Source organism: Pelophylax lessonae (assembly GCF_965119305.1).
Source record: "Pelophylax lessonae genome assembly, chromosome: 1".
NCBI lineage: Eukaryota > Metazoa > Chordata > Amphibia > Anura > Ranidae > Pelophylax > Pelophylax lessonae.
The window spans coordinates 628996535-629021465 of NC_138768.1; the positions used below are offsets into that span (position 1 = coordinate 628996535).

Here is a 24931-nt window from a genome sequence, read left to right on the forward strand (position 1 = left end):
CTGCCTATTATGCCAGCAAAACTATCTTGTCTTAATGGAAGACACCTGACCCTCCTACAATATCAGCATGGAAATCTATGGTTAACGCAACCTTACCCTTATATAGGTTGACCTATACGGGACTTAACTGCTCCCAACAATATGATAAAATATGGTCCTCTTGGGTACAGGCTAGACATCTTATGATATAAGTTTCCTGATAGGTTTCTTCTTTTGTTTGTTTACTCTGCGCTTTGAGACCCCCCCCCCCCCCCTCCCCCTCTGTTTTTTAATTGTGTTTGTATTGTACTTAGCCTGCTTGGTCTATATTTAAAGATCTTTCCAAATTTTGCTGCCATGTGCATTCTGAAAAATTGGGGTTTAAAGCCCAAGTTTTACCTTTTGCCAAAAACATTGAGGGGTCTACTTTTCTAAATTGCCATTTTGGAGTAGTTTCAGGGGTTCCATTCCTGAGCAACTGTAAATGCGGTTCAGTAGCAAAAAACAGACATGCCAGTTTTCAGACACTGAGAGGCAGAATGCGCTCTGTTGTTTCTGGGCCCTGCCATGTTCCCACCAAGGGATAAAGACATATTTATGTGGTGTTCTCAAGTATAGAAGTAGTAGAATAAAGTATTTTATAGCATCTGTACCTACTTATATACATAGGAAATAAAAAATAAAAAAAACTAGAAGCTACTATAATTTTTTTAATTTTTATTCATTTTTTGCTTTAATTTCAAGTAACTCTGAAATAAAACTTAATTACAAATGTTCAAAACATTTAAAGTTTAACAGTTCAAACTGTTTTCTGTTTAATTATGGTGCAATTGTTGGGGTCTTCCAATACATTTTTGAAGATGGGACCTTTGTTGTCATGTCAGTGTAAGAAAAAATAATTCAGAAATAAAATCTAACATATACCCAATTGTTTCCAGACCATCAATTTTCCCCAATAACTTGGAAAAAAATGGCAACTTTGGTATTGTTTGATTCAAGACAAATTAAAGAATAAGTTCACCTTTAGGAGCAAGTTACACATATTTAGGATGTAACATGCTCCTATGAACTCACCTCCCATCGCCAGCACTTCCTGCTCTGTGACAGTCGGCTGGAGATCTTCTTCCCGCACCCACTGTCACTATTTGAAAACAGAGCGGCTGTGTGCGGTTCCGACCACACAGCAGCATCATTCATTTACAGAGATCTGTGAATGAAAAAACTTCCACCTTGGCAGACGGACTTGTAGTTTGAATGGGCTGCAAGCATGCTCGTAGTTAATTAATTCTACCTCTAGCTTTTTTTTTAACTGGAAACAGGTACAAGCACAAAGCTGAAGGAAGACTGTGCAGGAGCCTGACATTGCACCTACGATCTGCTGATCACAGGTGCAATGCTCTTTAGGCTCCATTAAAAAAATTAAAATAAATAATAATAAATGGACATTTTTTTACCGACGAAAATGTGCATTTTTTTTTTTTTTTTGTAAGTTGAACTTATTATCCTTTAAAAAAATGTATTTCTGGATTAAAAAGTCTGGTGCAGCTCTGTATAGAAACCAATCTCCTTCCAGGTTTAGTTTCGTCAAAGCTTAATTGAACAAGCTGAAATTAGAACTATAGACAAAACTTTTTTTTTTTTCATTTTGGATAGAGCAAAGGAAGGTCATAACCCCTGTCAGATATGTTTCCTGGGATAACCTAAAATCTGAAATTTTCTTTTGCTTTCACTTTCAGTAATAATATTAAAAATGACTATAACTAAGGTAAATCTCCTTAACGGTGCCACAGACAGTGATAAAACCTGACAGGGGTTCTAATCCCTCTCCACTCTATCCAAAACTAAAACATAGTTTTAGAGCATAACTAAAACGAACTAAAATGCATTTAGGTATACTTGAAGTTAGAAGCTGATTAGCTACCATGCACCATATTTTGCACTCTCCAGTTTTAGTAAATGAACCCCATAATTTTCACCATTTTTGTCTCTCATTTCTAAAAAAAAAAATTAAAAAAGAAAGTATATCATTTTAAGTATCAAAAGAAAGTACTATTAAAAAAATATATATTAAGATGACTAACTTGACTGCAAAACAAAGTAGGAAATTTAGCACACTTGAAAAACCTGGAAAAAAAAAGACCTGAGACTCAAGGGGGTTTACATAGGTTAAAGGTGTCAGGACTTAAGTGGTGGAAGCAAGCCAGGGCTAAAGTAACATCCACATATAGATGCACATTGTACTGCCATATGGGAACATTTTCTGTCAGTAGAGGTTGCAGAAGTTAACATGCACTTTCTTCTATAGGAAACAAATGCCGTGCATGTGAATGTGTGGGCAGGATCTTACTTGGAAGTGAACATTCCCATGACTGTCACAGAAAATGGTAAGATATTTTCCGAGCATATTGCTGAGAAACTACAGTAACCTTCATAATGCACAAGCTGTTAGATGTAATGAACCAGTATTTCCTCCAGCAAGCTGGACAACACATCATTCAGATCAGCTCTAATGTTTAGTCATGTCATATTTGCTGAGAAAATGTTTGTCTTTGTGACACCCATTTCTCTGCAGAATAAGTTGTGCCTTTATTGCACGTTGCAATTTCTCCTCTGTGAGGAATGGTAAAAAATCGTTTATGCAATAAACACGTTGACTAGCTGTTTTTGAATACTTCATAGGAATTTGTGTCTTTTGCGTGGACACCATACACATTTTAATAGCCAGTACAAACAAGTAATTAAATGTAAAATATTAAATGCTACAGTATCATGAAGCCTGCCTATGTCTGCTTAGTATTTTCAGGCTAAGCTCTGATAAACGAAAAAAAATGTTCTCTATATGTAGCATTTTAGCAGGTTTGTGATTGCAATGCAATTCCTCAGTAAATTGATGTTAAAATTAAGTTATACTTTTATCTTCATACAGTCCCTTCTTTAAATTAAAAAAATGTATCTGTGACATCTTGCCAAGGGATATCTTGTATTTGTGCACACAGACTGGAATAGTTTTTTTTTTTTAATGCTCTAACATCTAAATTTTGGTGTTTTTTTTTTTTTTTTCTTGTTCAAAGTTTTTATTGATGCTTAACATAGAAAACATAGGAATGTACAGTAACTGCCATACCATGAAATATAGTATGCAGATAACGCATGGTATGGTGCACATAACAAAATTGAGATAACAGTTAGCATTTCTTAAATGTCAAAAAGGGGAGTGATTGGCGCTGCCAGGAAAGTAGGTTAATGGGAAATCTGGGTTAGGCTCCTATAGTTCAAGACCAAGTTCAACACATGCAAATGCACATAGAATGTATGTGGGAATGAGAACTATATAAGTAATAGGATATAAAAACACAATGGGTGTGTAATATGTGTGTAAAATTAACACTGTGTGCTGATACCAAATCAATAAATAAATAAATGTGTTCAATACCTAAACGGCTTATTGAGACTCAACATAAATATGCAAATATATGTAAATGTAGGTATAAAAATATAAAAGCATATAAAGATAGTATTAATAAATTATGGTGATATAGAGAGTTAGTGTGCAAAGGTGCTAAAAAATAAATATAGTGCACTAATCAAACTAAATAAGGTGCATTCCGAATAGTCATAACCATCTATTCAATAAAGTGCAACTGCATACTCATAAGCAATGAAAATAAATAAGTGGGTGAACTATGTGCATCCCACACTGGTGACAATATAAACACTAGTAAATAAATAAGTGCAGCCGTGCAAATAACTATATAAATTATGAAAGTGAGAACCATATAAATTCAAAGGCTCAAAAAGCAGGTTCTGTGTATTTTAAAATTGTCCAAAAATAGTGCAATCAGAGTTGGTACAGAAATCATAAAGTTCTATAGTCCATATAAGGATGGAGTAAGGTGCTCTTTTTTTCTATGAAGCCGGGAGTGCAGTGAGTGATTGGAAGATAGGGTGCTCCCCCTCTCCTGGGGTCCTGTGCTTACCGGATGTCCGTACCCCTACAGGGGTAAATGGCGGGTCGACATCACTTCCGTCTGAACGATCCCGAGGCTAGGAACGCACGCTGATCCCAGGCGAGCACCGCGAACGAGGTAGTTGCGGACCCTATGCCATACGGATGCGCTGCATGTTGATTTTATGTGAGTACATGTCTTTTTTGGAATCTAAATAAAAGTTTTAAAGGCAATCCTGCACTATCGGAGGCTTCTGTTTTTCCCCTTTTTCATATACCCGGGAATTGTACTGGAGCTCTCTCCCTGATGCTTTAACCCCTATGTGTACCGGAGCAAGGAGTGGATACGAGTGGTAATAGGAAGGATAGGACGGAACCAGATTGCCGGTGTATGGGAGCGATCCCTGTTATCGACCCGCCATTTACCCCTGTAGGGGTACGGACATCCGGTAAGCACAGGACCCCAGGAGAGGGGGAGCACCCTATCTTCCAATCACTCACTGCACTCCCGGCTTCATAGAAAAAAAGAGCACCTTACTCCATCCTTATATGGACTATAGAACTTTATGATTTCTGTACCAACTCTGATTGCACTATTTTTGGACAATTTTAAAATACACAGAACCTGCTTTTTGAGCCTTTGAATTTATATGGTTCTCACTTTCATAATTTATATAGTTATTTGCACGGCTGCACTTATTTATTTACTAGTGTTTATATTGTCACCAGTGTGGGATGCACATAGTTCACCCACTTATTTATTTTCATTGCTTATGAGTATGCAGTTGCACTTTATTGAATAGATGGTTATGACTATTCGGAATGCACCTTATTTAGTTTGATTAGTGCACTATATTTATTTTTTAGCACCTTTGCACACTAACTCTCTATATCACCATAATTTATTAATACTATCTTTATATGCTTTTATATTTTTATACCTACATTTACATATATTTGCATATTTATGTTGAGTCTCAATAAGCCGTTTAGGTATTGAACACATTTATTTATTTATTGATTTGGTATCAGCACATAGTGTTAATTTTACACACATATTACACACCCATTGTGTTTTTATATCCTATTACTTATATAGTTCTCATTCCCACATACATTCTATGTGCATTTGCATGTGTTGAACTTGGTCTTGAACTATAGGAGCCTAACCCAGATTTCCCATTAACCTACTTTCCTGGCAGCGCCAATCACTCCCCTTTTTGACATTTACACCTGACGCTCCCCCATTGGGGGTGCATCTTTTGGAGTGGGCAGCAGCCATTAGTGTTTTATTTATAGAAATTTTACGCACTATTTTATAGATAGTTTATCCTAAGCGCGGATCTTTCTTCTTTTCTTCAGTTAGCATTTCTTAAACAATGGAAGCGGTTTTAGAGGTAAAGTAAGTTAGGTACTGAGTGTTGTCTTATTCCCCCTGGCACCCCATATGGGACCAATCTGTGCCTGAGGGGAAAGCAACCTATGTTTTTTTTTTTTGTTTGTGTAAAACACTTTTTGGGATCATATACAATATTTGCAATATAAGGTTGTCACCTCATCCCTTGAAAACCAAGGCTTCTGAGGCTAATTTACCCACTTCTGGACCATAAGGATTTACCCCCTTAATGACCAGGCCATTTTTTGCGATACGACACTGCGTTATTTTAACTGACAATTGCGCGGTCATGCAATGCTGTACCCTAAGAAAATGGATGTGCTTTTTTCCCCCACAAATAGAGCTTTCTTTTCGTGGTATTTGATCACCTGGGCGATTTTTAATTTTTTTCGCGCTATAAACAAAAAAAGAGCGACATTCCTAAAGTAATCAGTGCTAAAAATATGCACTGTTACTGTATTACACTGACAGGGAATGGGTTAACACCAGGGGCGATCAAAGGGTTAAATGTGTCTCTAGGGGGTGCTTTCTACCTGGGGGGTTGGCCTTGCTGCATGAACACCGAGACCTGTGTTCCTAAATAAGAGGAACACAGGATCCCTGTGTTCATAACTGACAGAACGACTTCCGCCAGACCCGCAAATTGGCTTCCCCTGTGGCGAATGGTCACGCGCGCCCCCGCTAGGGTCCAGCAAAGCATCATACAGGTACATCGTTTCACGGGACAGAGCGGAGCTGCCGCAGTTAATGTACTGCTGGCGGGCAGCAAGTGGTTAATGCACATAAGGTACTAAGTGAGCCTAATTACCAACTTAATCAGCAACAGAACCTGAGCAATTAATATATGTTCAGTTTAAAGATGGATGAGGTGGCAACCCTAAATTGCAATGCATCATATTAACCACTTGACCACTGGAAGGCTTTACCCCCTTCATGACCAGACCATTTTTTGCTACTTTAACTGGCGATTACTCAGTCATGCAACACTGTATGCAAATTACATTATTTTAATATTTTTTTCACACAAATAGAGCTTTCTTTTGGTGATATTTCATCACCACTGGGTTTTTTATTTTTTGCTTTAAAAACAATAAAATGCTGAAAAAATAAACACATTTAAAAAAAAAAATGCAAATCAGTTTTTTTTTCATAAATTTAAACCAAGTTTAGTCTGTTACATTTACAAATAACCCAAATCATTGTCTAGGTGAAAGGTATAGCATCTAGAAACTATGGTATACATATTTGAAACTTGATCAATCCTGATATACTGATGGCCTATCTCATTTCATGAGGCCCTATAAAGGCCAGGACAGTACAAATACTCCCCAAATTATCCCTTTTTGGAAAGTAGAAAGTTCAACTTCAAGGTTTTTACATACAGTCTCCAGTGCAGTACAGCGTCATCATATGACTGGTGTTGCCGTGATCAGGATACTGACTAGTGACCGCATGTTAAAAGAAAAATATTTTTTTAATTACATTTTTTAAACTTTTTTTTTTTTTTTACACACTGTCAGAGTAGCTCAGAGTCACCATAGCTACACTGTGCTACTCTGAGGGTGATCCAGGATTTTTTTTACATTATTATTGCTTAGAACAGTGGTGATTGGTCATAGCAATCACATGATACCCTGGTCTTTCACAGTGGCTGGATACTGAGTGCCAGGGGGCGCACCAGTGTGCATGTGCTAAGCATTACACAGTTAAGTCGCTTAGCCTGCAGCCGCCACCCGCAGTAAAATTTGATCTCTAGATCAGAGAGACTACAGTCTTTTTTTTGTGGTGTGGATTTTCTAATTAGATTGAAAGAGTTCAAAATTTAGAGGGTTATATGTACTGTACTTGAAAAGCAGAAGATACAACCTCATCTGGCATCATCTATAGAGCTATTTTAAGGTGTAGAAAACTTGAGGGTAACCATTAAAGTCAGTTTGAAATATTGTAGGATTAGGATAAGGATAAGTAGGATAAGGATTTTTATATAAAATATGGAATTTTATTGAGAATTAAAATTAAATAAAAATATGTGAAATAAAAAAGTCTGGCAGAGATTCCTACTCTGGCTTTTGGTTGTTATTGTAATTTCCTTTCTTTCATCATTGTTTTTTTTTCTTGTTATGTAACATTATTTTTTCATTTGTTTGTTTTTAGGATACTCTCCAACAATTAAAGGACAATTGTTACATGTTGATACCACAACTAGTATGCAGTTCCGGTCTCTTCTTGAAGCTGAAATGCTTGCAGTAAGTTTGGATTAGGCTTAATTATTATTTGTATTATATTGTTAATGTATATTTTTATCTCTGTCCCCATCTAGTATCATTAGTGATATGGGAAGGAACAAGGTTGCTTAGGTGGCTTTCCATTACAAATAGATTAAAGAGGAACTACAGCCTCTGTATGCTGTAGCTCCTGACTTTAAATAAACAGACACTTACCAGCCCAGGAGTGCCATATTCATCCAGGCTGGTTCCTTGCCGGTGTTTGAAACCCCAGCGCTGCCATCTTGATTGTGGGAAGCTAGCATAGACTTCCTGCTGTTTCACAGCTGACTCCCCACTGTGCATGCGCGATACGTGCTGTGCTTTCAGACTAGTTCTGCAGCCACCTGTGACACTTCACGTGTTCCAAACTTCTGCATTTCTAGGTTAGAAATGCAGAAGTTGTAACGGGTACCTGTCAATAAAAAGTACCTTCTCCCAAGAAAATAAATGAACAAACTTGCCAATAATAGTAGAGGAATCAGTGTGTGCTTCCATATTTTCTTTCTGCACAGCTGATTATCAGGCGAGATGAGTCCTTAAGGGGCTTCACCTTGCTGGGTTTTGAAGCTTCGGGTCAATCCAGTGGATCTTTAAGATGTGCCCTGTGTTTATCTTGGTCTCTGTCAATAATAGGTATAGGAGGGGGAAGGAGGAGGATGAGCGGAACTTTCACTTTTAAGTGAAGTTCCACTTTTAGTTTGGTGACCTAGGTGTTTCTTGTAAGAAGCATCTTTGTTTCTTCATATCGAGAGAGACCAATTAAAGTGGTTAGGGAATTATATTTGGATGTGTGAATGTGTTTTAGCTAAATCTGTGGTGGGACAGTAAGACAAGCCTGCTAACTTCCTGTGTAGTGTGGTATGGAAAATTTTTTTTATGTGGTTATCCTAGTAATATCAAATTACATTTTTAACTAAATGAGCTCAGCTTGGGATTTCAAGATGGAAATATTCAATATAACTAAAAAAGAAAATATGTTTATTGTACAAAATTCAACAAACATACCGTATTTATCGGCGTATAACACGCACTTTTCCCCCTGAAAATAGGGGGCAAATTGTGTGTGCGTGTTATACGCCGATATCATTAAAAAAGGCAGGGTACATACAGCAGTATCAGCCGAGCGGATGCCAACCTGCGAGTCCCGGGCTCCTCAGACCTCGCATTGCAAGCCTCGGGCAGCCGTCCTCCTATCAGTGTGTTACACAGTTTAACTCTCGCGGCCGTCAGAGTGTAACCACGGTAACACTCTGCACAGCTCGCGAGAGTTTAGCCTGAGCTGAGAGGAGCAGTGAACTGCCGAACATGAAGCAGCCAGGTACAAGTAAATAAAAACATGTGGGATAAAATAGCACACCGTAATCACTGCCAGACAGGGGGGAGGGGGAGCTAAAAGACACATACTGGCTGACAAGCCCCCCTCCCTGCAAAGCAGAGTGTGTGTGTCTCTTTGACCTCCCTTGTAAGGCAGCAGTGTTCACTGGTGTTAAAGGGGGCCAGAGTATGAGTCTGCCGGGGGAGGTGAGGGGCTAAGAGACACACACTAGCTCCTCCATTCCTGCAAAGCAGAATGTGTGTCTATTTGCTGTCAGGCACTGTATGTCCAGAACTAATACCCTTTTAGGTACAAATGTTTCAAAGTGATGAAGGGGGACAAAGTTCTGAGCTACCCTTATTTTTCTTCAAAGTTTTTTTATTTTAATTAAGTTTTTTTTCCCCAGAAAAATCCCTCTTAAAATAAGGTGCGTGTTATACGCAGGTGCATGTTATACGCCGATAAATACGGTAATTCTTCTGGATGTAGTTGTCCCAAACTGAATACAGGCGGTCCCTGGATTACAAACATCTGACTTATAAACGGAGGGAGACCACAGGAAGTGAGAGGACATCTACCTCTAGGAAGGGAAATTAACTCTCGTAATTGTTCTCATGGGAAAAAGGTGTCTTCACTGAAGCTTTATCACTAATCCTTGTTTAATCAACAACCCAAAATTTTCAAAATTCAATTGTCCCCGGGACAGGAAGTGAGGTGAAATCTTCTGAACAGAGGCATAGACAGCAAAGCAAATGATACAGGGGTGTTAACCCTTCCCTATGCTATCCAAAAAACTTAAATATTTTTTTTTGCTGGAGCTACACATAATAAATGTACCTGTTCTGGCTTACAAACAAATTCAACTTAAGAACAAACCTACAGACCCTATCTTGTTTGTAACCCGGGGACCGCCTGTATAATGTTTGTTCAAATAGTCATGTGAGTTCTAGATTCACAATATTTTCTTCCTGTGTAAATTGTTACAAATATTGAAGTGTTTGAAAGGCATATTTTGCTACAGGACCACTCGTGTGGGGGCGTGCTCCCAAACCCACACAAGCATGGCTTGGTCTCGCCCCTGCTTCCACCACACAGGATTAGATCGACAGCAGCAGGAGCCAATGGCTCCCTCTGCTGCATCGGTGTCCTGTAAACACAGGTGAGCAGCGCTTCTGCAGGCTGGCACAGCGCTGGATCGAAAAAATCGAGCCAGGTAAGTACTTAGTGGTGGTGAGGGGGGAATTGATCATGTAAAGTTTTAATGCAGAGAGTGCATTTAAGTAAAAAAAAAAAAAAAAAAAAACCTTATGCCTTTAGAGCTACTTGTTCCCATTATGTGCAGAGACCTGTGTTTTCTTCACTAGAAGAATGCTGGTCTCTGCAATGACACACAGAAAATATTTTTCTGTGTGCCTTTTTTACACATCAACGCATGTCAGTGTGTGTAAATACACACTCCTACATGCATAAAACGCATGTAAACACTTATCTCTGCGCAACAATTCTGTGTATTTTGTTCATGAGTTTTTATGTGCATGTAGTGTGAATGAGCCCTAAAGGATCAGTATACACACGATTAGGATATTCTATGTTTTATATGGTTCTAGAGGAGGTAAATATTCAAAGATTTCTTTTGGTAATGTCAGTAATTCATTTTTCAAAGCTTGCACACCAAGAATGTCAAAAAAATGAGTTCCATCAATGTTCTAGCTAGTTTTTTTTTTCCCTTTACATCTGTTTAATATAGTGTACATCTTGTTTCCCTCTCCTTAGTTTCATATAAATGCTAGTTACCCTCGGGTGTGGAATATGCCCCAAACCTGGCAATGTGAAATTGAAGTGTACAAGGCAACATACCACTTTATATTTGCTCAGAAAGGCTTTTTCACCGGTAAGTAACATGATTTGGCATAACATTACCAAAGTCATTGATCGTTTTTTCTTTTTTTTTTTTTTTTCGATAGCCTGTATTTAGTATTTTTGTAAAGTTGTTGCTATTTAAATGTGAATAAAGTGGATGTTCCTACAAATGTTTTTCAACCGCTTGATGGAAACCAGTATATTTTTAGATGTTGTACATGCCACAAATTTTCATAAGTCTCCAGCACATCCTTTTCTGTATTTTTAAAATGAATATGCTTACTTAACAGTGTTGGCCATATGAAAATATTTAGGTCACTAAATACTTCTTAAGCCTGTTTAAGCTTCATGCTGACTCTTCACTGGTCAGATTTCTACACCTCTGTCCTTACTATTGTGGGTGTACCTATAAGAAGTGTGCAAAAAGTAGGGAAAGATGCATATAAGGACTGTTTTAGTTTAAAAAAAAATGTAGTTTTAAATGCCCATGATAGATAACATTTATACATTCTACCACATATCTTAATTAATTTAGTCTGTGAAACTTCTAGGAGCATGCTGGTTCTTTTTTCATAAAAACCCTTGCAATGCCTGATGTGGCCCTTAATGTATTGTAAAGCTTCTCATGAAAATGTAACAGAGGTGATATAAACAATGTGAACAAGTCGCCAGTGTGAGAAAGAGGTGGAGAGTCTTAACCAATGAGACATTAACAGGAGCAGTACAATTCTGGAGCAGGCTTGGGGGTTTTTGACATGAATAGTGCAGAGCAGAACCTAGAGAGATTTAGAAAGCTTATTGACATACCAAATTTAATAAGGTATACACAATCTTGTAAGTGATTTTCTTTCACAGTACAAATTAGACTCTCGATATACAGTATGTGCTGCCAAACAACTTGACTGCTAATTGTTACCTACACCTGACCACTTGCATTTGAACATTCAATTTCGAATCAGTTTGTGATATTTCATTGACAATGCAGTTCTAGAATACTTATTATTGGTTTTAGTAATTCAGAAGTGGTTTGCTGTTTAAAATTCTTTAGATATAAGTTTAAATGTGTTTATAACGCTAATATCAAAGAACATACACAGCAGCACTGCTTTAATTAGACATTTGACCAGTGCTTTAAAGCAAATTTATTTAGTGTAATACCATATTTACAATAGTTAGCTCACATCTTTAGTAACTTTTTTGAGATATGTAATCATGGATTGTGGACAGGACATGTCATTCTGGCCTAGGCCAGAATGGTGGAAAACTGCCAGAAAAAAAAATACAGACCCCTCTGGAAAAAATCAACCTGGGAGAGGGGTTAATGCTGGTGAAGGCAAGGATCAAAACTTTATTTGTGGCGTAAAGTTCTGCTGTAACAAAACATTTTGTTGTTCTTGGCATTTAGTTGTCAATAAGTTTTTACTTAAAAAAAAACAAAACAAAAAAAAGCCAGAAAATCCTCTTGAAATGTACAGTATGTTTTATTTTCTCTGGGAATCTATATTGAGTTTTACTTTTTTTGTGACATGCTAAACATTTTCTGAACTTTCCTGACAGCTTGTTGGGAACATACTTATCACTGAAAAGCTCATATTGTTTTTCCCTTGCATTCATTGATGGACACAACTGTTCTTCAGATAGGCACGGCATCCATCTTCCTATGGTCTGGTATGGCCGCCATTTTCTTGTAGTCTGGTGTGATGGCCTTTTTTTTGGTTGGTACCTCTATGCTGGTCTTGTGTTGGGTTAGGGGCCTGGGCTGCGGTGGTCATTTTGTTGGCGATCACTGGGTGGCCATTTGCAGTAGGCAGTGGCCATTTTTCTAGAGTTTGTGGCAGTGACCATTTTGCCTATCACTAATGTTCCTCTGGGCACTCCCTGAGGATAGCTTTGCTTTCCTCTGGATCAGTTGGCGCACTGGCACACACAGCCCTCCTTCTCCTGGCAAACTTTCTGTTTTCCCCTGCAACCGTGGTGCAGCGGTGAGTCCTTCTGGGGTAACCTCCCTCTCTGTTTCGGCTGGTTACGGGTGGTTTTTGGTGCTTCCCCCCTTTCAGGTGGACTTCCTTTGGGGTGTCTCCTCCCCAGAATCCCTATGTAATCCAAGGCTCAAAATGTATCCCCCCGTGGAGGCAACGGATCCCTCAGGCCCCCTTGTCACACCAGATGCCTTGTTGGCTGTCCTCAAAGTCCTTGTCTCCTGGGTGGAGAGGGCGTTGTGTTCTAAGGCCCGTAAAAAAAAAACGCCCCCTCTTCAGAAGCCTCTAAGCCCGGATTGGGCTCCGCTTCAGCTGTGGGGCTAGTTTTTTCATGAGTGCCCTAATGATTCAATCTCTGATTCCTGTAATGGCTAGGATGAGTCCTCCGTCTCCATGGCCATGCAGGAAAAGATGCTGGTGTCCACGCTTATCACTTCAGTGCAGAAACTGCTGAAACTTAAGGATACCTCAGGGGCTGCCACAGAAGTGGCTGTTCCCTTTGGTACGCACAAGCTGATTCGCTCAGCAAAGGTTTTTCTTTACAGTACCTATTTTGAGCACTTTGTCTCCAAGAAGTATGTGTGTGATGAGTATTAGGATGCAGGCACATTACTTTCCAAGCTCTCTGTCTTGGCGCTGGTGCTTCAGTAGAGCCATTTGGCTCAAATTTTGGTCTGCTGAGTAGACGTCGTAGAAGGCCTTAGCGGACATACCCTTCCAGGGTTAGCGGCTCTTTGGTGCTATCCTGAATGACATCATCAAGGATCTTACCGGTGGAAAGAGTTCCTTTCTCCCACAAGTTTAAAGCTGAAGGAGCTACGCCACAAGCAAGGTCCTTCCTTCTTGGTGCACTAGTGACTTTTTTGTCCATGTGGCTCCTTGGACAATGGAAAAAATAAGTCGCGCTGCGTGATATGGGTAAACAAATAAATGTCCAAACAAATGAGTGTCCCAAATAACAAATTGAACGACGTTGGAAACAGTGAGCAACTCCACAGTCTCTTTAGGAAATGCGCTTACCAAATAGCCACTAAAAATCAGCAAGATTCATGAGCCGAGATGTAGTCACAAATCTGGGAGATTGGAGTGATCAGAGTCCTCAACGAATGGTGTTAGTAGTAAACATAAAAAAGAAGAAAAAACTTGCATAGTGTGATACCGTACAAATAATGATCAAATCATAGATTCCACCACCAAGGGAAATCCCTTAACAATTGTGCAGCAGCTCACCAAATGAAAATAGTGATCAGTGAAACCGAATATCAGGGAGCGAAAAATAGAAGAAGGGACCACCACCAATTGTAAAGCCTCTTACCAGAGTTAAATTAAATTTATGCAGACAAGGTCAATCCAAAGGAGAACCAAGAAGCCAAAAGAGTCACTCAGATGGCACTGCGAGCCTCTTACCAGAAGAAAGAACAATCTGTGCAGTATGATCTCTTATCGCATTCCCTTCACAGGTGTAGCTTCATGACCAACGGCATCAGTAATAATTGCTGTAAACTCAGTACCCGAGTATAATGCACCAGCCAGGGTATAAGAGAAAAACGCCAATAGTGTAATATATTCTGGACAGATTTATTGGATAAAAAAGAATACACTTACAGACAAAGAAGATAAAATCGTGTAGGATGGAAAGCCGCCGGCCGGACGGCAAAGCGCATCCGTTCCTAGGATAACTTCCGGGATGACGTCAGCACGCCGCGACCTGACGGCGTTTCGTCCAAGAAGACGTTATCAAAGGTACGGACGGCGTGCTGACGCCATCTCTTATATACGAGAATAATTGTACAATACCCGGGTATTGTACAATTATTCTCGTATATAAGAGATGGCGTCAGCACGCCGTCCGTACCTTTGATAACGTCTTCTTGGACGAAACGCCGTCAGGTCGCGGCGTGCTGACGTCATCCCGGAAGTTATCCTAGGAACGGATGCGCTTTGCCGTCCGGCCGGCGGCTTTCCATCCTACACGATTTTATCTTCTTTGTCTGTAAGTGTATTCTTTTTTATCCAATAAATCTGTCCAGAATATATTACACTATTGGCGTTTTTCTCTTATACCCTGGCTGGTGCATTATACTCGGGTACTGAGTTTACAGCAATTATTACTGATGCCGTTGGTCATGAAGCTACACCTGTGAAGGGAATGCGATAAGAGATCATACTGCACAGATTGTTCTTTCTTCTGGTAAGAGGCTCGCAGTGCCATCTGAGTGACTCTTTTGGCTTCTTGGTTCTCCTTTGGATTGACCTTGTCTGCATAAATTTAATTTAACTCTGGTAAGAGGCTTTACAATTGGTGGTGGTCCCTTCTTCTATTTTTCGCTCCCTGATATTCGGTTTCACTGATCACTATTTTCATTTGGTGAGCTGCTGCACAATTGTTAAGGGATTTCCCTTGGTGGTGGAATCTATGATTTGATCATTATTTGTACGGTATCACACTATGCAAGTTTTTTCTTCTTTTTTATGTTTACTACTAACACCATTCGTTGAGGACTCTGATCACTCCAATCTCCCAGATTTGTGACTACATCTCGGCTCATGAATCTTGCTGATTTTTAGTGGCTATTTGGTAAGCGCATTTCCTAAAGAGACTGTGGAGTTGCTCACTGTTTCCAACGTCGTTCAATTTGTTATTTGGGACACTCATTTGTTTGGACATTTATTTGTTTACCCATATCACGCAGCGCGACTTATTTTTTCTATATGTTATGTTAGGGTGTGGTCGCACTTGAAGTCGCTGCTTTTTGATTGTTTTGTTCACCTTAGCGCAGTTATTCCTTTTTACAATTTCTCCTTGGACAATGGGTTTAAGCCCTTTAATGCTCTTGCGGGTGGCTCTACGTGGCTCTGGTCTCACAAACCCTCCTCAGCATGAAGGTTTGCCCCCACCTATCTCCATGGTGGAGGAGTCGCCTTCACTGGTTTACAAGCCCGTGGACCTCCCTGATCAGACAACTGAGTCTGGGAGGTGATCTCTTCCAGTTACAGAATAGTTTCATTACTGTCCACCAGAACAATTCTTTCCCTCCAATCTTCACCTCTCTTGAACTCACCTGCAGGCTGTAAATGTGGGGGTGATCGCTCTGGTTCCAGACTTGGAAAGGTTTTGAGGGTTCGACTCCAACCTTTTTACAGTCCCAAACACAGAGGAGGTGTGTCCAATCTTGAATCTCAAGGGTCTGATTTGCTTTGTAAAGGTTGCAGAAATTGAAGATGGCATGCCTCCATTCAGTGGTGGCCTTTCTTCCTCTGGGGGATTTTCTGGCCTTTATAGAGGATGCGTATCTGCACCTTCCCATCTGTGCTGGACACCAACATTTTTTACGTTTTGCAGGGATGCGCATTACTAGTTTGTGGCACTCCCCTTGAGTCTGCCTCCAGTTTTTACCAAGATGCTGTCTCTGGCCCTTGTGTTGTTGAGGCAGCGGGGGATTGCCGTGATTGGCTATCTAGATGAGCTTCTCCTTTGAGTGGAGACTCATTCTGTGTTGTTGAACAACTTGGCAATCACTATACGCATCTTGCAGGACTTTGAATGGGTCCTGAACTTCAGAAAGTCTGTTCTGACCTGACCTGGAGACTGGAGTACCTTGGTTTGATCCTCGACTTGGCAATGTTTCATTTATTGGACAAGCTTCGGAAGCTCTTCTTAGCTGTTCGGCTGCTACTGTCCTGCAAGTGGGTTTCTCTGAATCCTCTGGGCTTTATGGTGTCCATCTTCGAGGCTGTCCCGTATGTGCAGTTCTACATGAGGGGTCTATAGAAGGAAATCTTTTCTAAGTGGGACAAGTCTCCTCTGTCCTTGGACAACCAGATTTGGCTGGTCCAGGGGGCCAGGGTGTCTCTGGTGTGGTAACTTCGACCTCCCTCACTTCTGTAAAGAAAGTTCTTTCTTCTTCTGCTCTGGACAGTGGTCGCTACGAACACCAGCCTGTCTAACTAGTGAGAAATTGGCTCAAGGTTGCTGGAAGTCGGGAGTGGCTTGTCTACTGTTTAGTGTTCTGGAGCTTCAGGCACTCAGACTGTGTCTAAAGTAGTGAACAGAGCTTCTCTGTGGGTGCCCAGTCAAGATTGTTCCACAATGCCATTGCAGTGGCCTGTGTCAACCATCATGGGCAGCACGGGCAGTATTGACAGCAGCGCTGGAAGCTTCCAGAGTCCTTGTCATGTCCTGGTTCTCTTTGCGTTGTACATTCCAGAAGTAAAAAAAACTGGCAGGCAGATTACCTAAGTCTTCAGACACCGAATCAGGCGGAGACGCTCTACCAGGGCAATTGGTGCGTCTTGAGTGTTCATCAGGCATCTGTATCTCAAGTTTGCAAGGCAGCTACCTTGTTGTCTGTGCATACCTTTACCAAATTTTTCAAGGTTAATGTTTTTGCATCTTGAGATGCTTCCTTTGGCTGCAAAGTTTTTTGAAGCTCCTTGTTTCCCCTGTCAGGGGTGGGTTTGTTCAGGCAGTTGGCTGTTTTTGTGATGTGGCACCTGTTTGGTTTTTCCAACCCTCTCTGATGGACTGCTTTGGGACATCTCTATGGTCAAGAATGAAGAGAAGCTGTGTTTTTCAAAGAACGTAAGAGAACACTGGGATTTTTTTTTTTTTTTTGCTTACTCGCCGTAAATTCCCTTTCTCTGAGTTCACAGACCGACAGCAGCCAACCTCCTTTTGTTTTTTTCCTTTACTGCTTTGTGTTTAATTGGCATGCTTATAACACAGAGGCTGGTTTATACCAGCTAGGACTACCCATAGGCAGTGCTGTCTTCTTTTTCTGCCTAGTGTCCTACTCCTGTAGGTGGCGCTAAAAAATCTATGGTCAAGAATGAAGAGAAGCTCTGTCCGTCAATGAACTCAGAGAAAAAGATTTTATGGTAGGTAACAAAAAATCCAGTTATTTCTGTTTCCTAGAGTAAACTGTAATTTCCACTTGACTGTAGTATGACAAGAGAATTTGCCTTTAGCTGATGAATTTATATTGTGAGCTTTTTCTGGCAATGTTTTCCCTTCTGTTGGTTTTCTTGTGTTTTTTTATGCTGTTATAGGTCCTCTATTTCCTAACATTGAGAAGAGCAGATGTTGGTTCTGCAAAAATAAATAAAAACAATTATCATGACATTTACTGTTTGGTTAAGGAGCTTTAGATTTTTACAGTGGTAAAGTATACAAGTTGCAACGGCTGGGTAGGGCCAGTGCAAAATAAATAAATAAATCAAAAAGCAGCAACTTCAAGTGTGACCGCACCCAGAAACAATATGTATATAAAAAGTTGCGCTAAATAATCAATAAATAAGACAAATTAATGTCCATTAGTGAGTCCAAAAATGAATAGTGATATGAAGAAACAGGAGATTATCAATTCAAGGCTCCCAATGGTTTTGTGCTTACCGAAAAGCCAAATGTAAATGGCAGAAAATCAAGGACAGAAATCTTGAAGCCTTTAACCAATGGAAACGCTTGTGGAACTCCCAGGGGATTCAAATGTATGGTGTTCATAAAATAAGAAAAAAGAACGTCATAGCGTAAAACCAAACAACACAGGAAAATATAAAAAGTAAGATGCACTTACATAAAGAGTACAATGCCTTCACCAGTGAATAGCACCACTATGTGAATCAAACTCATGCAGGTACTCCTTACCAAATAAAAAAGGAGTGTGCTCATTAAATGATAACAAAAAGATTTATTAATTTTTACCTGTCAACGATCCTTTGGAATTTATGAGCACTATATTTATATTTCGGTAAGAATTACCTGTATGTGCCTGACTCACCTATCGGTGTTTATTCATTTGGAGTTTATGTTTAACATCAGAACTCAATATATGCACATAACCTCTGGGGATCTGGTAAGAAGCGCTAAGATTGGTGGTGGATTCCATAAGTCTGTTTGCCTGTCAGCAATTCTTTTGTTATCATTTAATGAGCACACTGCTTTTTTATTTGGTAAGGAGTACCTGCATGAGTTTGATTCACATAGTGGTTCTATTCACTGGTGAAGGCATTGTACTCTTTATGTGAGTGCATCTTACTTTTTATATTTTCCTGTGTTGTTTGGTTTTACGCTATGGCGTTCTTTTTTCTTATTTTATGAACACCATACATTTGAATTCCCTGGGAGTTCCACAAGCGTTTCCATTGGTTTAAGTCTTCAAGATTTCTGTCCTTGATTTTCTGCCATTTACATTTGGCTTTTCGGTAAGCACAAAACCATTGGGAGCCTTGAATTGATATTCTCCTGTTTCTTCCTATCACTATTCATTTTTGGACTCACTAATGGACATTAATTTGTCTTATTTATTGATTATTTAGCGCGACTTTTTATATACATACTGCAAAAAAACTGCTTATTTTAATTGTACAGTTAAGGAAGCAGACCCTGGATTATAGGTTCTGCTTTTTCTTGCCAGATTAAAAAGCAACGAATTTGACAAATGCTTTCAATAAACACTGTCATGCTTCTGATTATTATCTACCAAATGGGTAGTCTTTCAGCAGCTGCATATTTTAAAGATACATAAAGTTGTGCTCATAAGTTTACATACCCTGGCAGAATTTATGATTTCTTGGCCATTTTTCCGAGAATATGGATGATAACACAAAAACTTTTCTTTCATTTATGGTTAGTGTTTGGCTGAAGCAACTTATTATCAATCAACTGTGTTTACTCTTTTTAAATCATAATGACAACAGAAACTACCCAAATGACCCTGATCAAAAGTTTACATACCCTGGTGATTTTGGCCTGATAACATGCACACAAGTTGACACAAAGGTGTTTAAATGGCTATTAAAGGTAACCATCCTCCCCTGTGATCTGTTTCCTTGTAATTAGTGTGTGTGTGGATTAAAGGTCAGTGAGTTTCTGGACTCTGACAGACCCTTGCATCTTTCATCCAGTGCTGCACTGACTTTTCTGGATTCTGAGTCAAGGGGAAAGCAAAACTATTGTCAAAGGATCTGCGGGAAAAGGTAGTTGAACTGTATAAAACAGGAAAGGGATATAAAAAGATATCCAAGGACTTGAGAATGCCAATCAGCAGTGTTCAAACTCTAATCAAGAAGTGGAAAATGAGTGGTTCTGTTGAAACAAAACCACGGTCAGGTAAACCAACTAAAATTTCAGCCACAACTGCCAGGAAAATTGGGATGCAAAGAAAAACCCACAAATAACTTCAGGTGAAATACAGGACTCTCTGAAGACATGTGGTGTGGCTGTTTAAAGATGCACAATAAGGAGGCACTTGAAGAAAGATGGGCTGCATGGTCGAGTCACCAGAAGAAAGTCATTACTACATGTAGCACCCTCCAAGGTAGGTGCTAGGTAAATTATAGTGGGCCTTGTCTGCTTAATAGCATGGCCATGATTTTCAGTTAGGCTGGCATGTGTTCCCAGGCATGCCTGTTGAGGTGGGGAGTCTCCCCTCTGTGTCCCAATGAGGGCTTTCATTGGGCAGTGGAGGAAACCTGACCAATAGCACACCATGGCTTGTATCCATCCTGGAAGGGCAGATTCTGCCGCAGAGCATTCTGGTAGGGGGTATAAGTCTGTGGGGAGCAGATGACAGGTTGTCTTTGGCGGGAAGCAGAGTCCCAGGAGGGAGGATACGGCTGTCTCTCCTCCTGACAGGAAGCATCGGGTTTTCCAGGCGGCTTGCCTGAGGGGGGTACAGGGCTGAGATGAGCTGCAGAGAGGATCTGGTGTTCAGAGGACCAGTGGAGCTGAGAGGGGACGAGTTTCAGGAAAGCATTCCCAGTCGTGAGTACTGTAAACTGCCCCTGGGGGTCTGCCTAGTGAGAGGGGACCACTCTGGAGAATGTCAAAGGGATCCAGGAGCTAGCTAGCCGGTGCAGGAGCAAAGTAAAGGGTCTGCCAGTGTTGACCCTGAAGAGTAAAAGGGAGTGCCAGTGGTTGGGCCCTGAAGTGCAGTGTGTACAGTGTCAAGAGCTGCAGCAGCATTACAAGACGCTACCTCAGTCAGGAAGGACTGGAGCGAGTAGTGTAAAAGACTTTTGAGCTAACCAGAGTGTCAGAAGTCAGTTTTCGATACAGTTCAGCAAGTCAGTGATTTAAAGCGACAGCAAGCGTTGGTCGGCATCAAGTCAGCGCTGAAAGGCATTTTTCTCTTACGTCCTCTGACAGTCGCCGCCACTTCATAATCTTCACTAATGGGGTAATTGACCTTTGCTCCGCAGGAGTAGCTAGGCAACAAGATTTGTTAATATCAAAGCTTTTAGCATATCACACCCCTAGGGGGTGGTCCCCTCAGTCAATACCTCCCTGCTTCCTGCATTCTCAACTCAGTTTCTAATGCCTAGCTTAGGAGTAGCTGGCTGATCCTGTGCTGGGGCTTTCAGTCTCAGCCTTCTATCCTCTTTTTGATTTTACTTTGAGTATTTTTCTCTTTCTTTTACTTAGCTGTTCTTTTTCTCAGCATTAGTTTAGTTTCTTCGGATGAAGATGATCATGCAGAGCTGGATCTCGGACTGGCCACCCTGGATCCCAGGGTTCAGGGCCAGGGGCTTCCCAGCCTGCCATCGAGCGTTCAGCTCAGGTTTCCCTGGCATATTGAACGACCTATCCCTGTTCGCTGCAGGGATGCTGCCTGTGAGGTGGCTACCTCACCGGACGCCATTTGCGGTTTCGCACCGCAGTTCCACTGCGTCCTGGCTGCGACACTCCCTGTCCTTAGTGCAGCGGTTTGGTCGCTGGAGAAGGCTCCCCACGCCATCCGGACTGGTAAGTGCAATTCTATGTGGGGACCTGTCTGTTTTGGGTGTCAGTCTGTGGCTGTGTGACCCTGCATGTCTGTGTATGTGCTGAGCTCCCTGTCAGATTCCTGTGTGGAATAGCTGCCTTTCTGTGGGCTGCGGGGGGCTCTCCCGCTCTGCTATGTGAGAGTATGGGGCAGACTGTGCGGCGGCCACTGCTGCGGCCCTCCATTTTTTGCGGCAAATTATGGTGACCGGCCCTGTGTGGTACGGCGCGGTGTTTTGGCGCCAAACGCCGCCATTTTGGTGGCGATCGATCATACAGCCACATGTCGGCGCCATTTTCTCATTGCCTGAAATGCCTCGGCCGAGCGGCCATGTTTGTGTAGCCTGCATAGGCTTTATAGGGCGGTCAGTCATTGCATCACTTTTGCTCTGGAACACCGATCGGTGGCAGCAGCCTGTGTGGTCTCTCCAGATTTTTACCTTTCCTTTTCCTGTATTTCCTTGCTCAGTGTCCTTATCCCTGTGGGGGTCGGTACATACAGTAGTGTGCTGTGGGCTACGCTCGCCGCGGTCTTAAAGGGGCAGTTCTCCTTTTTCAATTATTGCTGGGGCATGGATTCTCAGGATTGCAAGTTTCCTCCCACCTTGGTGGGGGGCCAAGGGGCTGCTACATCCCCCGAGGGGGCTGATCTGGCTGCTATTGTGGCGAACTTGGCTTCTCAGGTGCAGATGCTAATGGCTGATCGATCCGCAAAACGGCCCAGATTGTCTATTTCCTCTGATTCAGAGGGCGATGGGGCTGCTATGGCTGGAGTGCCCTTCTCAGGGTCTCGCTCATCTCTGAACCTTGGGGGGTCTGAGGGGGAGGCTGAGGTAGAAGGAGATGATAATTCTCCCCCTGGCTCGCCTGAAGAGCTTGCACTCATGGATGAGATGGTTGCTTCTATCAAGGAAACACTGCGTTTGCAGGATGAACCATGTCCTCCTGCTTTGATGTCCTCTTATGGGACGCAAAGGAAACGCAAAACAGCGCAGGTTTTTCCCTGCCCTGCGGAATTTCAGCGCGCTGTTGATGAGCAATGGCGCAATTTAAAGAAGCCCTTTACTGTGCCAAGTAAGTTCAAGCTGCGTTATCCCTTTACACCCACCACTGATGAGCGTTGGTGTGTGCCGCCTCAGGTGGATCACGCGGTGGCGGTTTTGAATAAATCTACTGCGATCCCTGCTGAGGATACCCCGGTGTTCCGGGCCCCAAGGACAGGAGATTGGAGTCTCTTGCCCGTCATGCTTATACGGTTGCTGGTTCTATGCTGAAGCCTATTTTTGCTTCTATTTTGGCAGCCCAGGCTATTGCGGATTGGGCGCAGGTGCTCAGGCGCACCCTGGTGGCTGACTCTGCTCCACCGACAACATTGGCTATGGTGGATCAAATTCATCAGGGTGTCATGTATTTGTGTAATGCGGACTTGGATTTAGTCCCTTTGGCTGCACGCCTCTCAAGTGTGGCGGTATTGAACCGTCGCCTGATATGGCTGAAATGTTGGTCGGTTGACCAATCATCTCGCAAGACTTTAGCTAATTTGCCCTATGCGGGATCTCGCCTTTTTGGCGAGTCTTTGGATACTCTGATAAAGGGAATTTCTGGGGGTAAGAGCACTCTCTTACCCCAAACTCACAAGAATAAGTTTGTTCGCGGTAAGAAGAATACCTCGTTTAGGCCCTCTCAGGGGTCCTTTCGTGCCTTTCGGTCGCAATATAAGGGCAACTCCTTCAAGGGCCAAGGCTCCCAGAAGAAGCCGTGGGCAGGTAAGCAGAAGTCCGGCCAGTCCGGGTCCACTGCCCATACCAATTCGGCCTGAAGGGGCGCCCTCACCCGGTTCTGGGGTGGGGGGACGTTTGCTCGGTTTTCTTCAACCCTGGCTGGCCCGCATTCGGGACAGGTGGGTTCAGGAAATCGTTCGATCTGGATACAAGATCGAGTTTCTCTCTCGGCCGGCGAGCAGATTTTTTCTCTCAAATCTTCAACTGTCTCCGGAGCGCTTGCAGGATCTGCACCTGGCAGCGCGGGACCTGCGGGCCCAGGGAGTGGTGGTTCCGGTGCCTCATCGGGACAGATCTCGGGGGTTCTATTCCAATCTGTTCACTGTGCCCAGAAAGGAGGGCAAGGTACGTCCGATTTTGGACTTAAAAGCTCTGAACCGCTTTGTGCGGGTTCGCAAGTTCCGCATGGAATCCTTGCGCTCGGTGGTGGCTGCCCTGGTTCCGGGGGAATTCATGGCCTCCATCGACTTGAAGGATGTGTACCTTCACATCCCCATTTTCGAGGGTCACCAGCGGTACCTTCGATTCGCCATTGCGGAGGATCATTACCAATTCATGGCGTTACCCTTTGGTCTCGCTTCGGCTCCGCGGGTTTTCACCAAGATGCTTGCGCCGGTCCTGGCTTTATTGAGAGCCCAGGGCATCTCTGTCTTGGGGTATCTGGACGATATCTTGATTCGGTCTGCGACCAGTCAGGGCCTGGTGAACGACCTATCCATCACGATGCAGACTCTGCAGGAGTTCGGTTGGACGATAAATTTTCCAAAGTCAACGCTGTGTCCGTCGGTTCGTCTTCCCTACCTGGGGATGATCCTGGACTCTGTTCAAGCGAAGGTCTTCCTGCCGGAAGACCAGCTCCGGACACTTCAGGACGAAGTCAGGTCCCTCAGGGACAATCAGTGCTCGTCCCTCCGGACGTGTATGAGGTGTCTGGGATTGATGGTCTCGGCTTTCGAGGCGATTCCCTTCGCCCAGTTTCACACGCGGGATCTTCAGGCGGAGATCCTGGCCAAGTGGGACGGGCGTCCGCAATCTCTGGATCTGCGGATTTCGTTGAGCCGCCTCACCCGAAGGGGTCTTTTGTGGTGACTCCAGTCCCCGGCGGTGTCGGGGGGCAAGTCCTATCGTCCTTTGTCGTGGACGGTGATCACCACGGATGCCAGCCTGTCGGGCTGGGGTGGTGTTCTGGGCGTTCTGTCCGCCCAGGGAACTTGGTCGGAGGAGGAATCCTCCCTTCCAATCAACATTCTGGAATTGCGAGCGATAAATCTCTGCCTTCTGCGTTGGACGGACAGGCTTCAGGGCCGGCCGGTTTGGGTGCAGACGGACAATGCCACAGCGGTGGCCTACATCAACCACCAAGGGGGCACCAGGAGTGCCCGAGCGGCTCGGGAAGTAGCCGACATTCTGTCTTGGGCCGAGACGCACGTCCCGGCGATCTCTGCAGTTCACATTCCGGGACGCGCGATCCTCGGGCAGACGCCTCAGACGCGTTAGTGGCGCCCTGGCATCAGTATCGTCTGATGTATGCCTTTCCACCGATTCAGCTGCTGTCCAGGCTCCTTCGCAGGTTGGCCTCGGAACCGCACACGGTGATTCTGGTGGCGCCAGACTGGCCTCGCCGGTCTTGGTACGCAGATCTCGTGA

The 24931-nt window shown here is 42.6% G+C and overlaps 1 protein-coding gene across 11 annotated transcripts in view; it reads left to right on the forward strand.

Annotated features, from left to right (window-relative positions):
• The window catches only part of BLTP1 (bridge-like lipid transfer protein family member 1), a 754177-nt gene that overhangs the window by 196582 nt on the left and 532664 nt on the right, over nt 1-24931 (forward strand). For all 11 annotated transcript variants that reach the window (XM_082243836.1, XM_082243839.1, XM_082243842.1 and 8 more), the window contains exons 12-14: nt 2285-2363; nt 7476-7567; nt 10677-10794. In XM_082243836.1, coding sequence (XP_082099962.1) covers nt 2285-2363; nt 7476-7567; nt 10677-10794 — 289 coding nt within the window. The remainder of the gene's footprint in view (nt 1-2284; nt 2364-7475; nt 7568-10676; nt 10795-24931) is intronic.